The sequence below is a fragment of the Halichoeres trimaculatus genome, unplaced genomic scaffold (genome assembly GCF_033239565.1).
Source record: "Halichoeres trimaculatus isolate MK-OKI-2021-1 unplaced genomic scaffold, fHalTri1.1 fHalTri1_scaffold_24, whole genome shotgun sequence".
Lineage (NCBI taxonomy): Eukaryota > Metazoa > Chordata > Actinopteri > Labriformes > Labridae > Halichoeres > Halichoeres trimaculatus.
The window spans coordinates 5,898,052-5,912,045 of NW_027437202.1; the positions used below are offsets into that span (position 1 = coordinate 5,898,052).

At 46.4% G+C, this 13,994-nt stretch overlaps 1 protein-coding gene across 5 annotated transcripts in view; it reads left to right on the forward strand.

The window, feature by feature from the left end:
• Positions 1–13,994, forward strand: part of LOC141785986 (nck-associated protein 5-like) — a 106,083-nt gene that overhangs the window by 56,320 nt on the left and 35,769 nt on the right. For all 5 annotated transcript variants that reach the window (XM_074664663.1, XM_074664664.1, XM_074664660.1 and 2 more), the window contains 3 exons: positions 463–596; positions 10,528–10,618; positions 13,266–13,436. In XM_074664663.1, coding sequence (XP_074520764.1) covers positions 463–596; positions 10,528–10,618; positions 13,266–13,436 — 396 coding nt within the window. The remainder of the gene's footprint in view (positions 1–462; positions 597–10,527; positions 10,619–13,265; positions 13,437–13,994) is intronic.

Sequence of the window (13,994 nt, forward strand, 5' to 3'; positions counted from 1 at the left end):
TAGTTTGTTGCAGATTCTGAGAGTTAATTCACACCAAACTACAGAGAGAAGATGCAACATGTGGCTGTGAAACCACAAGCAAAAGAAGTTAAAAATAACTCAAAGACGAAGCGTTGAGCTTTTCAAAGCTCCTGTGAGGAGCTTTTCAACGGTCACACAGCAGTTAGGGAGAAAGGAAAGTAAGAGGAAGTTCAAGACTTTGTTATAAACGCCTCAAAGCAACAATGAAATACAGAAATCTGTTGGTTTCCGCCTTTAAAGATGACGAACACTGAATTTAGATCCGTTTCGTGGCCCTAACCTAGTTGACTTTCACTAACCCGCCTCACAAAAGGTCAAAAGTCACGGTCAGCAGGTGAGGAGGTCATCAGTCAGGGACTCAGGGAGAGTAACTCTGGGGATGATGAGGGATGATCTTTTGAGCCTTTCACTGACCGCTCTCGTGTTTGTTTGTGTCCACAGCGAGAAAAGCTGATCCACGAGCTAGAGGAAGAGCGACGTTTGCGACTGGAGAGTGAGAAGCGTCTCCGGGAGGTGACGGAGGAGTCCGAGCTGGGACGGGCGCAGATGGTCTCACTGCAGCAGAAATTCTCCAGGTACGGGATGAAAAAACTCTCTTCTTTTATCTTACTTTTCATTTTTTCTAAACTCACTGATCTAGTTCTGTCGTCATTGGAGTAAAGTTCCTGGTCTTAAAAATCAATATGTGTGTCTTCTTCTTGCTCCTCCTGTGAGCACTTATTTCCAAGATGACTCGATGCATCACGTCTGCTTTGACAAAGAGCTCACAGACTGTGAAGCGCTCAAACGCTCCTCTTGTCACAACTTCTATAACCTCTGTTTCATGAACTCACCCTCCACCCCGAAGCTGCTAGGGCGTGACGGAGCGGGGCGTCCGGAATCCACTTTCAGCCAAGTTGATGCCTTAATGAGGCGATAGGCAGTCAGCGCCGTGCTCGTCCACAAAAAGAGGAAGCAGGGTCCGGAGGATTTCACATTAACTGCTTATCTTCTCATTAAGTTGGTGGAGAAAATCCTGAACGCTTTAATGGTCCCCGTGCTGAGGAGCAGACGAGGGCTGAGTCACCGCCAGGGGAGGAATGAAATATTAAAGAGCCGTTCTGAAGATTTATCTCGCGTTTGAAATGTTGGTTCGCATATTGCTCTCACACAGATACTAAAAAAGCTTTTCACAGCGTCCTGCTCATGGGTCCAGTTTGCAACATCATTTTCACCCAATTTCCAAGTGTTTGCCACTCATACAGGATCTGACCTTTAGAATGATGCTTTATGGGTAGCTCCTGGTCAATCTGAGGTTTATAAATCCTCATGAATCCTCCGTAAAGCTGTCTGAAGTGGTTTTATATGTCTGCTGCACCTGTTCCCTTTGAGTTTTCACAGTGAAGTGACCTGTGAGCACACTTGCAAAGAAAAAGTGATGTATTTGTGCGCTCCATCTCAGGATGTGGTGGTGAATTAGTAGATACAGGAGCAGCAATATGAAAGAGAATGCACTGCAATTCTATTAAGCAGGATTTATAGGAAGCTTATCCCTGATTGGGTCCCGCTCAGGTCCCTGCAGAGACAGATGAATTTGTCGCCATGGCAGGGGTCGCCCAGATGGATGGTGCTCATTGGCTGCTGAGCACACTGTGGTGAAAGATTCCATTATGTCCTTAAAAAGTGCTTATCGAGACGGTTCCGTGTTCGCCAACCTCGCCACCTCACTCACATCCCAGCAGCGCCCGCTCATTGTCATCGTGCGAGATTGCTGTAATTTCTGCAGCATGTCGCCGCTCCCCGGTCCACAACTTCTCCCTCCACCTCCTTCTCTTCACAATCAAGCTAACAGGATTTCAGTCTCACTGTCAAAGTCGGTAATCTTTGTTTAAGCGTCGCTGAGTGCTTATCTGAATGTGAATGAGTGAGCAAACCAATGCTTATGTGTGTGTGTGTGAGTGAGTGGAGTGTGTTTACGCATACCTGGCCCTTCAGTGGATTAACACGCTTACACGGCAGCCAATACCTGCTGGCTGTGCGCCCCGGTGGCAGATGGGACATCAGTGAGGTCACTTTAATTAGCGACTTACAAGCAAACAGGAGAGGAAGAAAAAACACCTCGTAACCGCTGTCCTCGTCTTCGTGCTCGCTCTGCTCTTCTTCAGCTGCGCATGCACGGCTCGCCACCTGACGCGCCGTCTCATCCATATCTCCTGATTGATTGGAGCTGCTTATTTGTTGTGCATTAAGGGAATAGAAACCTCACTTCATCAATGTGTCTGTGGAGATAGCGCCCGCAAATCATGTTAAGTGGACATCCAATCTTTTAAATAGACTTGGATCTATTTGACCTCAGGCTACCATTGATTTGCGTATCGCTAATTAATTGAGGTTGTGCTTTGAATCAGGCCGATGGAAGCCGAATCAGGCGGGTAACGGGCGTTTGGAGCGATTGAAAGATATCAAACACCATGCAAATGAGACTTTTTAATGGATTTCCCTAACTGTGCCAAAAATAGCGTCTGATCAGGTTTTTTCTGACACCAGAAGAAAGAGGAGCATGTTCTGTGATGATATGTGACGACAGTAATGAGCTGCACTTTTATGGTATCAAACACATGAACAAAACAGGAAACATCAGACACTTTCTCCTGGAGCCAGGCGAACTCCTGGGACTATCAGCTTCTCGCAGCCTTTTGTTTGTGTGTGTAGTGCTCACACTTCTTGGCAGAGCTTTAATGTGAGACAAACTGGAACAACTGGCTTTTCTTTTTCGACATTCACCCTCAAAAAACGCTCAATTTGTCTGTGTTTTCACGGCTCAGATTAGAAAGTCTGCATTCCTCGAGTGACTGGCCGTTCAGATCCAGACATAGGTGAACACTCACATCCTCACACCCTCCCCCTGCTCCTTGCCTGGTGTGGGTCACATGCCCAGCCCCTCCTGACTTGAGTCAACCCCCCAGGGCTTCACCACCACTAGCATGGCCCGCCGTCATTAAACTCTGACGGATTAGTGGGAGACTCCAGCCCACAACCTAACAAACTCCTTGGGCCCACCCTGGACGTCCTGGGACTCCAGACATTTCAGGGCAAGGACTGAGGAAAGAGGATGGAAGCAGGACATGCAGACTCACTCAGGATTCTGCATCAACAAATAAGAAAAAGTAAAAATTAACTGAATGCTAGTCCAGAGAGGATTCTCTACATGTCCCAGAATGACCGGGGAGCAAAAGGGCACCTGGGCGCCGCTCCGGGCCTTAAACGTCCTGAAGATGAGGGAAGCAGTGTCCAGGTAATGAGCAGAAGTGTGTTTTATTCTCTCAGATCAGAGCGAACTTTTCTTCTCCTTTGTGGCAATTTGTTTGGTTTTCCTCCGCTGCGTTTCGTTTTCCTTACCACCCTTATCCTCTTAAAGACCTCATTGTAGTTGTTCATCTGCTGGTAATGGAGATTAAACTCCTACAAAAGGGAAAAGGAGAAGCCTTTTGTTGGCTGCTGCTCTGAAGTTTGCTCACACACACACACCTTAATCCACAGAAACCCAGGTTTGATTATTCTCAGATATTTGTTTCTCTTTGTGTCTTTTGTTGTTTTGAGGCAGAAATAAATTCTTCTGCTCACTTGTGGATAACAGTTGTTATCACCCAAATCACACCGCATGCGAGTCTGTGGTGTTTACAGCCGACCCGGTCCACTTGACTTTGAATCATTGCCGTCTTGAAGGGCCCTCTTCGTGGCAGGATACAGGAGACTTACGGCTAGACTAACAACAACAGCAGACGATGACTGGTGCCTGTAGATTTATAGCTCAGCTGCATATTCCTCCAGAGCCGTGAGAACCTACAACGTGTGTGTGTGTGTCGTCAGGCGGTGATGCAAACAGGCAGGAATGGCAGAGTTTTCGAGTCCAGACGTGTTGTTTGGACAGTCACGCTCAGGTTGCTGTCCCTCCACGGTCCGCAGGGTAAAGTTTCAGTGCCTTGTGCATTCATGTGTTTCTCTCATTACCTCTGGACTGCACAGCTGGACCGGCAGAAGCTAATACACTCGGAGAGCCAGTTGAGTGATTGCAGTCTGTTTGCAGATCAATTCACTCTCTTCTAATCATCCCAGCATCCAACCACGCCTGCACCAAGTCTTTTAATTTGGCACACTTGAAAATGGCCCCCCTGCGTTCTTTGGCGGCTGCAGGATTGAGCCGGATGAATCAGGCCCCTGTTCAAGACGACACATCTGGGGTCATTAACAGGATGGAGGAGGGGGGTCGGCCTTTTGAAGTTCCTTCCTTACTCCTGCCCAATGGGGACAAGGCCTGTTAAATAGATAATGGGAGTCTGGACTATTTTGGGAGCACCTCATATTTAGAGGATTTATTGGCCCTCTCTTTAACTTCAAAATGTGAACCAGGAATTATGTCTGATTGAACTTAATTTGGGTTATTCTCCTCTATCACTGAAACCACATTACCAGCCGTTAAAAGAGCCTTGGCACCAATCAGCAGCCGCTTCATTTTCCGAGCGGCGTGATGGGTTTCTGTTTCAAAGAGCGACCTGTTACTGCCTCGTAACTATGTCAGACAATCACAAACACTTGTATACACGCTCCCCACTTCCGCTTCGGATTAAGCATGCTGGTTTTGATGTTTATAGGCATGCCGAAAGAGGTCAGATTACAAGCCTGTGCAGGAAGTAGGCCATGCATCCCTCGCATCATGATAGCACGCTTGTTCTGGTGCCGGGCCTGTGAAACGGGTGCTCACAGATTGTAGCCTAGAGCCAAACAGCATGTAATTCAACCTGACCTCATGGCTGCAGTATAGATTTGGCTGTCTGGCAGCTGCTGTGGTTGACACATAAACACAGCAGCTGCTTTTATACTCTCAGTAATGTGTTATATATTTATCATGTATAATACGAGCATCGAAGAAGTGAAAACAACATGCATCAACCTTTTTTTCTTAAATTAAAGGTGAAGGGATTTGTTTGCACTTAGATTTAGCAGCAGCATCTCTGCCCTGAAGCTGTGTCCTGGTTACTGCGGGTAATCCTACAACCTTTCTATGAATAGTTTCAATTTGGGATGCCGCAGAAAGTCAATATAGAAAGTGTCCACAGATTTTTCTGACAAAAAAGGGTTTTATATGTCCAAGAGCTGCAGCATTTTAATCCATCAGAGAAATTCAAGGCCAAAGAATCCTAACTTTGAGGCCCTAAATAGTCTTCACTTGTAAAAATAAGGATAAAAAAACCAAGATATCCGTCTCAGAGTCACCCCTACATTTTGGGGACCAGGGTTGGAGATGTAAAGCGCTTAAGCCGTATTTTACACCCTCCCTCTTCCCAAATGGCCCTCTCTGGAATTCGTTGTAAGTAACGGACTCCATGCTGTCATAATGACTCCTGGGATGTCTCTGTCTTTGTCTCACATGTGGAACGCACATGCCTCAAACCCACTGAGGCTTCAGGAAGATGCTCTTGAGGACCGATGGTTTCCTCATTGCTAACTGCTTCCTTTAGCCAGAGGTGAACATGTGGGGCGAGCATCATGAGGGCACTCTAAATCCTTCCAAATGTAGAGGGGCTGCCCAGGGGAGGAAGAGGAGGAGGAAGAGGGGGATCCAAATCTGGTTTCCCTCCACATGTTGTGTTTAATTCACACTTTCTCAGCTCACCCAGTGATTAATTTCCTGCCATTAACAGAGTTTCTTCAAGTTGAACATGACAAACAGTTAAAGCAGGTCAACAAACCCGTTTTTATACAACCCTTTAATCCCCTCAGAGTTGTGTTGTTTCAGGTTAATCCTCCCTAAAGAAACAACCAAACACGCTTGCTCTCAGCAGTTGTCCAGCAAACGTAGCCATGAAATATGACTGTGCAGACAAACCATCCGTTCGCCGTCTTGATCTCTTTCTCTGCAGCATGTGTGTCTCGTTGGTGAGGTGAGAGGTCACTGACAGGAGTCAGCGGTCATGAGGGCAAAGACCTTTGTAATGCTACCCCGCCGTAACATGCATGACTGATGTGCATGACTTTTACAGCTCTGAACTGTCCTTAAGGCTCCAAAGAAATCCTCCTCCTGGTTGCTCTGCTTCATTTAGGTCAGGCCTAAGAAAGGGTCTCCTGCATGTTTTCTGCAAACTGCTCTAAGAGGATAACAGGGGCTTAGCGTTGGGCTAAGCTAGGCAATCACCCGGTGGGCGTTCATAAGTGATTTGTTGGACGGAGTCTGAGAAGAAGAAAAGAATATTCTTGGGCTAAACGGACATTTTGCAAGGGCCTCAGTGAGGTCAGAGGAGGCGATCGTCACCTCGGATTCAGCCATCGAGCATGAGCCGCTGATGGCAGCACAACCAGGTGATTGTTCTCCATCATTTCAGCAGCTCGAGGGTTTTCACATCGCTGACTGGTCAAATCTGATTAGAGGGTATTGGTGGACCTGAGCTTGTGACAGCGCTGATAAAGTGAGAGTGTGAGCGGAGTGGGGAGGAGAAGCTGAAGCATGTCGACTTATCTCTGCACGTGCATCACCCAAAACTGAAACCCTCTCATGCTGGATGTTTTTGTGGCTGAAGCTCGAACAAGATAGGAGCAGAGGAGTCCAGGCGAGCTTGAAATATAGAAACTGTCATTTGCTGCTTCCAAAGACTGCTGGCAAACAAAACATCCAGTCATAGCAGGGGGCCTCTGCAGCTTCATCCAGGCTGTGAAACATAGAAAAGACGCGGGCGGTCATTGGCAGGAGGGAGATTAGAATAAACAAACCAGCATCTAAAAAACTGTGCTAATGGAAAGTGGCACATTAGTGTGGATCATTAGGACCTAGAGTAAGAAATATGCGATGGCATGCAGAGATCTCTCATCATGCAGAGAGAGTTCTGGCATGCAGCCTTGCCGTTAGCTTTTCTTGCACGGAAAGTGTTGATTTTAGGGAAGCCAAAGCCTCTTAATCACCACTAGAAACCCACACAACTGCTGCACGCTCAAACACACACTTTGGCTGACAAAACAGGGGGATCCCTGTCTTTAGTCGTTCCTCATCCCTGCAAGCCCATCCTTGATTCCCCGTCTGATCCCAGACTACCGGCCTGCTTGTCTCCCAGCAGGAGTTCCCTTCCCTTGGAGAGAGCTTAACATGGGACATATGGGAAAGTCTTTGCCTGCCAGATCGCTGTCTTTGCACAGTGTCGGATAATGACACGCTGGAGACACGGCAAGTAGAAAATGAGAACAGGAGATCTTCTGTCAGGCTGACTCGTCTAACCCGGCCACGAGACCGGCCATGCTGTCTGTCGATTGAGCGAAAAGCACTCAGGCTTATATGATGACTGCATGGCCTATTTTAGCCTAGAGACCCACATTTCAGCAATAGTCTGGGTCATTTTAAAGAGCTGTGAGAGCAGTGAGAGTGCTGGCCGTGCGCTCGCATGTCTCTGCATATGGAGATCAGGGATGTGTGCGCAGTGTTTCTGGCGCTTTTCAGGAAAAATGGCCGTGTTAAGAACGGAGGGAAACTCAAGATGGGGTAAGTTTGAGCTAACTTTGTCGTCTTTTGAGGAAGGTTTTGAGTCCTTTGATCATTCTCAGGTCTGTGCAGGAATTTGTCATTGACAGTCAGGGTTTGTACGAATAGAAAGACTTATGAATAAAACTCTGTTCGTTTGAAGTCTGCAGTCATTGTGCCCTTTGATGACGAAAAGCCTGTTTTCAGTTGGAGAGACGTGACACAGCGTTTCACCTCGGTGTGTCCTGATGATGCATCGCATCGCTGAACTCCTCAGGACAATCATGTGTGTACTTAAAGTGTGTGTGTGTTTTGCTGGAAGGAAGGGGGCGTGTTGTCCTGAGGATTGTCAGACCTCAGGCTGAAAATTGATTGGACCCTTAATTGTATTTCCCGGACTGCTGTCGAACACCACGTTTGAAATTCAGCTTGTGCTGCGCCGGGGTCAAGGATGTCAGAATTTGCTTTCGCCTCCGAATACGCCCCTCAGACACACACACACATACACACACACTGCCCTTCCTTTCTTCTCCTTCACCAAATGATGCTCTCAATAGGTCGTTGGAAAGCACTTGGAGATTAATCACACTATCACTGAGCAGGACTATGTTTTTATGTAAAGTAATGCTCTGTCATCTGAGAGTTATAATCCATCCATCATCAGCATTTAGGGCTCTCTCCCCTTCATATAAATAAGTTTTCAGTCAATGAATTTACACTTTTGACAGATTACTTTGTTTATTTTACGGGATGTTTTGCAGGACACTCATCCTGTTACGTCTTTGGCAGAATTTACCGCCACATTAGATCATTTTAACACACTTTTTTTAAAAGCTTCTTCATAATTAGCTCCTTGGCAAACACTTTCTAATGAATTATAAGTGCTTTGATTGAAAAGAAGGGGCGCTAAATAAGATTATAAGCGCTTTGTCTGTGTTTCCAATCAGTGCGGCATCGATAGTGATTACCGAGGGGTAATTGTCCAAAGCTCTCTTGTTTGTGTTGTTGCGCTGCATGAGTTAGCAAAGAAAATGAGATGATTACTACTTTGTTGCAGATGTTGGAGTGATTTTCTGCAGAGTTTTGGACATTATATGTGGAGAAGTTGCAGTTGCATGCTAAAAAAAAAACAGAGTTCACCTGAGTCAAGAAACACGAGGACACAGGCACACCTCACACAGAGCATCAAAGTTTGAATCTGTGATGCTAATGTCATTAAGGACTTGCATGCTGGGTCAGGAAGTTGTTGGTGTAATCCTACACTTATGGCCACAAAAGCAACAAAAGCAAATGCTCACATTTCATTTTCCATTAATTGCTTCCCTGCCTCATTTGGCACATGTTTTGGTGCATTGGAATCATTTTCAGTCCATCTGCTGGCTCGCCAAATGATATTTCCGCTATTTCTCATTTCAGGTTTCATTTTAAAAAGTCCCACATTTACATATTTATCACTACACCATTGTCCTCTTGGCAGCATGTGTCCAAGTTTGTCCTCAGAGAATGGAAACGTAGCAGCATTAAGCTTTATATGGTGACTAATTCTTCATCCCTGGAGTTGGCGCTGAGTTTCTTTGTTGTTCAATGACCTCTTGAGTTTTTCAAAGATCACCAGGGATTTACCTGTCAGGAAAAAAAGCTCAGTGACCTTAAAGTCTGTAACCATAGGTGGTCAGCAGCCCAAATCCCCTCCATCCAAGAACTCCCCCTACTCTCCATGCTGATCACGCCTGTCAGCTGGTCCTTGACCCTGTGTCAGAGCATCCGGACTCCAAAGCTGCCTCTGTCACGTCCTCTTTGCTCTATACGTTGTGCTGATTAAGGCCAGCATTTAAAGTAGGAGCTGGAGCAATCTGCCACCAGCCCAGCCGGGTTCTTCGACTGTTCAGTCAGCAGCGAGCGGCCTGATTACAGACGGCTTTATGGCTCAGCCTGGACAGATGGTGTGGCTCGCACCGTCCTCCACTGCCCTGCCCCTGCCTGCATTCATTTTCACCCATTCATCAGCCGAGGCCAATCAGGGGAAACTACCAGAGAATTAACAGTGAACAAAGCATGCATGAAAAGAACTGTTACTGCGAACCTTGAAGTTTCTTGTTGTAGCTCTGCAGAGTTAAAGCATGCATGGAAGGATATTCAGCTCTGAAGAGATAGTCACCCATCGCAGCACCTTTCTGGTCTATACAGTGTATTAAACCAGTCAAAAAAGACGGAGACACTTCATGAAATTCAGATGAATCTCACCTGACGATGTCAAAGCTCCTTTTGTTGGGATGTCCCCTCCGTCACCCTACATCCCCTCATCCTCCTGAATGTCAGTTTCATCTTATCATTTTCCGTTTACATGATCCCAGCCGGGTCCAAGATCATCTTTTGCAGCTTATCTCCTGCTGTGGTGCTTTTTTTCCCCTCTGAATCCTGGAGAGTGAATACATACTGGGGCAGAGATCACCCCGCAGCTCCAGGGATACAGATAGCTTTTATTCAGATGGAAATAGGCAGAGGCATGTTCACATGGTGCCTGTTTTGCATGCAGCTCGCAGAGTAAGGGGAAGATTGTTTCAAGCAAAAACAGGACTTGAAGGTTGAGGTCAGTCGTGCGTGTTTTTGCTGCTGTGATTGCGCTTAATTCAAGTGATCAGGGGACACGCTAACCCTGCAAAATCAGCCAGTGAGGAGTGTGTCGCTCTGGATGTTTTGGAGCGTTTCCTGTGCTGTTAATGCAGCAGAAGTTTGGGATTCAGGCCAGAAAAACAGGACTCATCCATCTTGTACCTCTGGCACAGACTCAGACACATTATCTTTTTTTTGTGGGAGCATTTGTGATGGTTTTGGCGCATGCTGAGTGAAATTCAGCGGCTTCATTTATCAACAAACATCTCAGGAATTGTAAAGTAGCTTGGAAGTAGATCCAAGGAGCTGGTGGATCAGGGGCATTGTCCTAATGTTCGCAATACCACCTCCATGAAGTATCATGTCGGACATGTGTAATTAAATCAGTCGATGTGTGTTTTTTTGTGCAGGATGGAAGAGACGGTGCGGTCGCTGCTGCAGAATCAGGGCGTCCTGGAGCAGACTGCCGTGGACACGGTGGACATCATGAAGGCCTACAAGGTAAAATACAGACCCGTCTCTTTCTGCTCTTACTGAATGAAACCTCAATGTCTGCAAGAAAGAGAGAAATGTAATTGCAACTGGAATAAAGTTGCTGAAGTTTGCTAATGGTATTTAGCAGTAGTCTTTATGAACTTGCAGATCTGCCCAGAGAAATCTTACACGTATAGTTATCTCTGTTCACATCCGTCTCTCCCTTCAGACGTCCACACAGAAGAATCAAGCCAGACAGAATCAAGGTGAAGCGCTCACAGCCGACCCTGTTGCATAATAGAAATAGCTGCTGGGATTGAGCAGAGAGGCAGGCGGAATAAGTAATACCGCACATTTCTGAAGCGCAGGGTCACCTTTGGGGTCACACTTCACAATTTGGAACTCAGCGTGTTAGCACATCCCTGAAATACCTCCGTCTGTTTATCTGCAGTGTGATGTTACTCAATGGAGGAAAATAAGTTCTCAAGCATTTCTCGACTTCTTCAAAGTATGCGTCGTATTTCAACTTTTCCACCACAGAAGAAAAATGTGAGCTCTTCAGTGTCTATAAAACAGACGCCGTGTTATTGTCTTTAACGCCCAGCAGCTGAGTCGAGAGCCTCCAGGGACCCGGAGAAAAGGGCATCACTAATTCAGAAAGCATGCAATAAAAGGAGTGTCTTTTGAAATGACTACATGCGTTCATCACCGTGAATAAAAGCCAGAAATAGATGCAAAAAAAAGAGAAAAAACTTTGACTGATGAGCGCAAATAAAAGTGGGCAGAATAAAAAACGAGCGCCGTAAAATTAAATGTCAGCTGCTTTACTGCCGTGCTTCTGCAGGGTACAAGAGGAGAGTGAAACATGAGATTAACAGACTCCTGAGGTACAAAAGCTTTACAGTCCAAGTGTTAATATGCAAATGATCGTATCTGTGCACATAGAGGAAGCATAGTTTTCTCTGTTTGGATGATGCTGTAAGGACTGGCCATGATAAAGCTTCTGGATGAGTCCGTCCTGGCTGCAGACCTTCTGAGCTCGCCAGTTTTTGCAGTGGACAAACTTAAAGGGTTATTGTGATACTCCCAGTTGCTGTATTACCGAGCACTCTCTGTACCTACGCAGTGCTGCAGCTGTATTCTGTGTATTCAGCAGACAAACTCAATAACTTGAAAGGGCAGCATGAGGGACAAGGTCCCCTCCCCTCCTCGACTCCAGACTCTCTCTGTGGAGATTATTAGCCGGGCCTTTAACGCTGTCTGATGAGCAGTCTCTCAAAGCCCGCAGTGGACTTCACAGGCGGGAGGAAAGCAAACAAAAGCAAACTTGAAAAAAGCGCGACTTTAAAGCATCGCCTCGCACACGATTGTCTGATGGAATCAAGCAAGATTGAAAACCTAATATATGTTGGAGGAGATTGGATCAGGCTGAAAACAAAGTGCCTCAAAGAACATTATATCCAGTTCCTATTAGGAGAAAGGGTTTGTTCTGTGCTAGGTTTGGATTTATAAAAGATCCATTAGTGCTGCTAACGCCGTCCGGCACATTAACCGCAGAGATATCTTCAGGTTTGACAATCATCTGTCAGCCAGGGAGGAAAAATGTAATATGTGAGCTTGGTGATATATCAGACTGTGAACTGCTGAATACCTCTTTGTTATTTAAAGAAAAGCTGCCATTACTTCAATCATGTCAAAGTCAGACGAAACCCAGACTGTCAGAGAGGATTTGTGGGTGAAGAGCAGGTTTTTAATCCTTCTGTGTTTGGCATGGAGGAGGCGGAAAACTTCCTGCACTCAGGGATCAATTTGACAATCAGTTATGAAGGTTTTTTGATACCTAATCTTTGAGTCAGGGTTGAATAAGAAGCTTCAAAAGAAACAATCAGAGAGTTATTGGCGGGAATCACTCTTAAGTTGAAACGCCATTAAGTTAGAGACGTATTTGACCCGTGAAGGTTGGTCACGGCGAATGGCCTCGTCTTTAAAATGCAGAATACCAATCAGGGTCCCTCCAACAAAAGGTGACTTCTTGAAAAATCCTCTTCCAAACTCAAAGATATCCAGTGTAAAGATTTACAAATAAAAAGAAATACAAAGCTTTCCCTTTACATTGGGTATTCTGACTTTGTGCACGCTCCAAGGCGCCCAAGACCAAAACCATGAATAATATCTTAAGCGTGACAGATAGCTCATTGTGTTCTCTTTCTGCTGCTCCTTGCTAGCCAGACAGAGCCTAATTAGCAGCTTATTATTACCAGTAGTTAATTATCACAGATGCAAGGCAGCCAAAAAGGAAAAAACCACCAGAGACGAGATGGAGGACGAGATAGCTGGCACAGAGACCAAGGATGAAAGAGAGACGGATCCACGGCGAGGCAGGGACGGAGAGATTTTGCTCCTTGCAATACAGATGAGACGAGAGCTCGCAAGGTCACTGCCACTCTTTGGAAAACCAATGAAACATGATTAGGGATTAGGGGATGTTTGGGGGCTCTGTTGTCCCGTCTGCTTATTTGATCCTCTCCATGCTTCACTTTCTCCTTCCCTCTGATTTCCTGAGCTCCTCACTTGAATCATTTGTGATACCTCACTTTTAAGCTCCTTCTTTCCATCTGCTGTTTTTTTTTCTACAGCCAAACTCTCTAACCTCTTTTCTTTGTCCGCGCAACAGGATAAACTCTCCGAGGAAGTGCAGAAGCAGCACGATGGCCCCGAGGAGAACGACTCCCCGCCGGCAACTCAAACGGAGCCAGACTCTAGAAACGGCGATCCTGATGCCAGCCAATCAGAGGAGGACAAAGACAAAACCAAGCCTCTTCTCGAGCGCCTCAAGGCCCTGGAGGTAGCCACTTCACCTCACCTCTTCTCCTCTCCCTTTGTTCCCTCTCTTACCTACTCCGCGCGTCTTCGTTCCTGCCTCATCCAGCCACCCCCGGCTGTCCTCTGTGGCCGGCTCTGTCTGCCAGTTGTCAGGAGCCCTTGCTCAGTTGCGTCTGAAAGCATGACAGCTCATCAAATTCTCCCCAGTCTTCTCCGTTTGGAGAGCAAAGTCATCCTGAGAGAGCGGCCGCCGGGGCCTTGGGCTGTACTCCAGCTCTGGTTTGTTTTCCTCTGCGCTCTGGGATTCAGGCTGCGCTCCGCCAAGAGCCGCCAGAAGCAGATCCAAGCTGATTGTTTTTGTTTCTTTTTGTGCCGAAGCCACCGGACACACATCGTCTTGGATCTCTTCAGCAATTAAAGCACTCAGGCTTAATTAAATCAGGCCACCAGGCTTACCTACTGCCTCCTAAGAGGCTCCTCGTGGCTGCTTGATGTTGTCGTGCTGCGGTCCTGATCATTTAAAATCCTGCTCAGACGCATTAATAATAAAACTAATTATGCAAGAATTAAATAAGAAGCT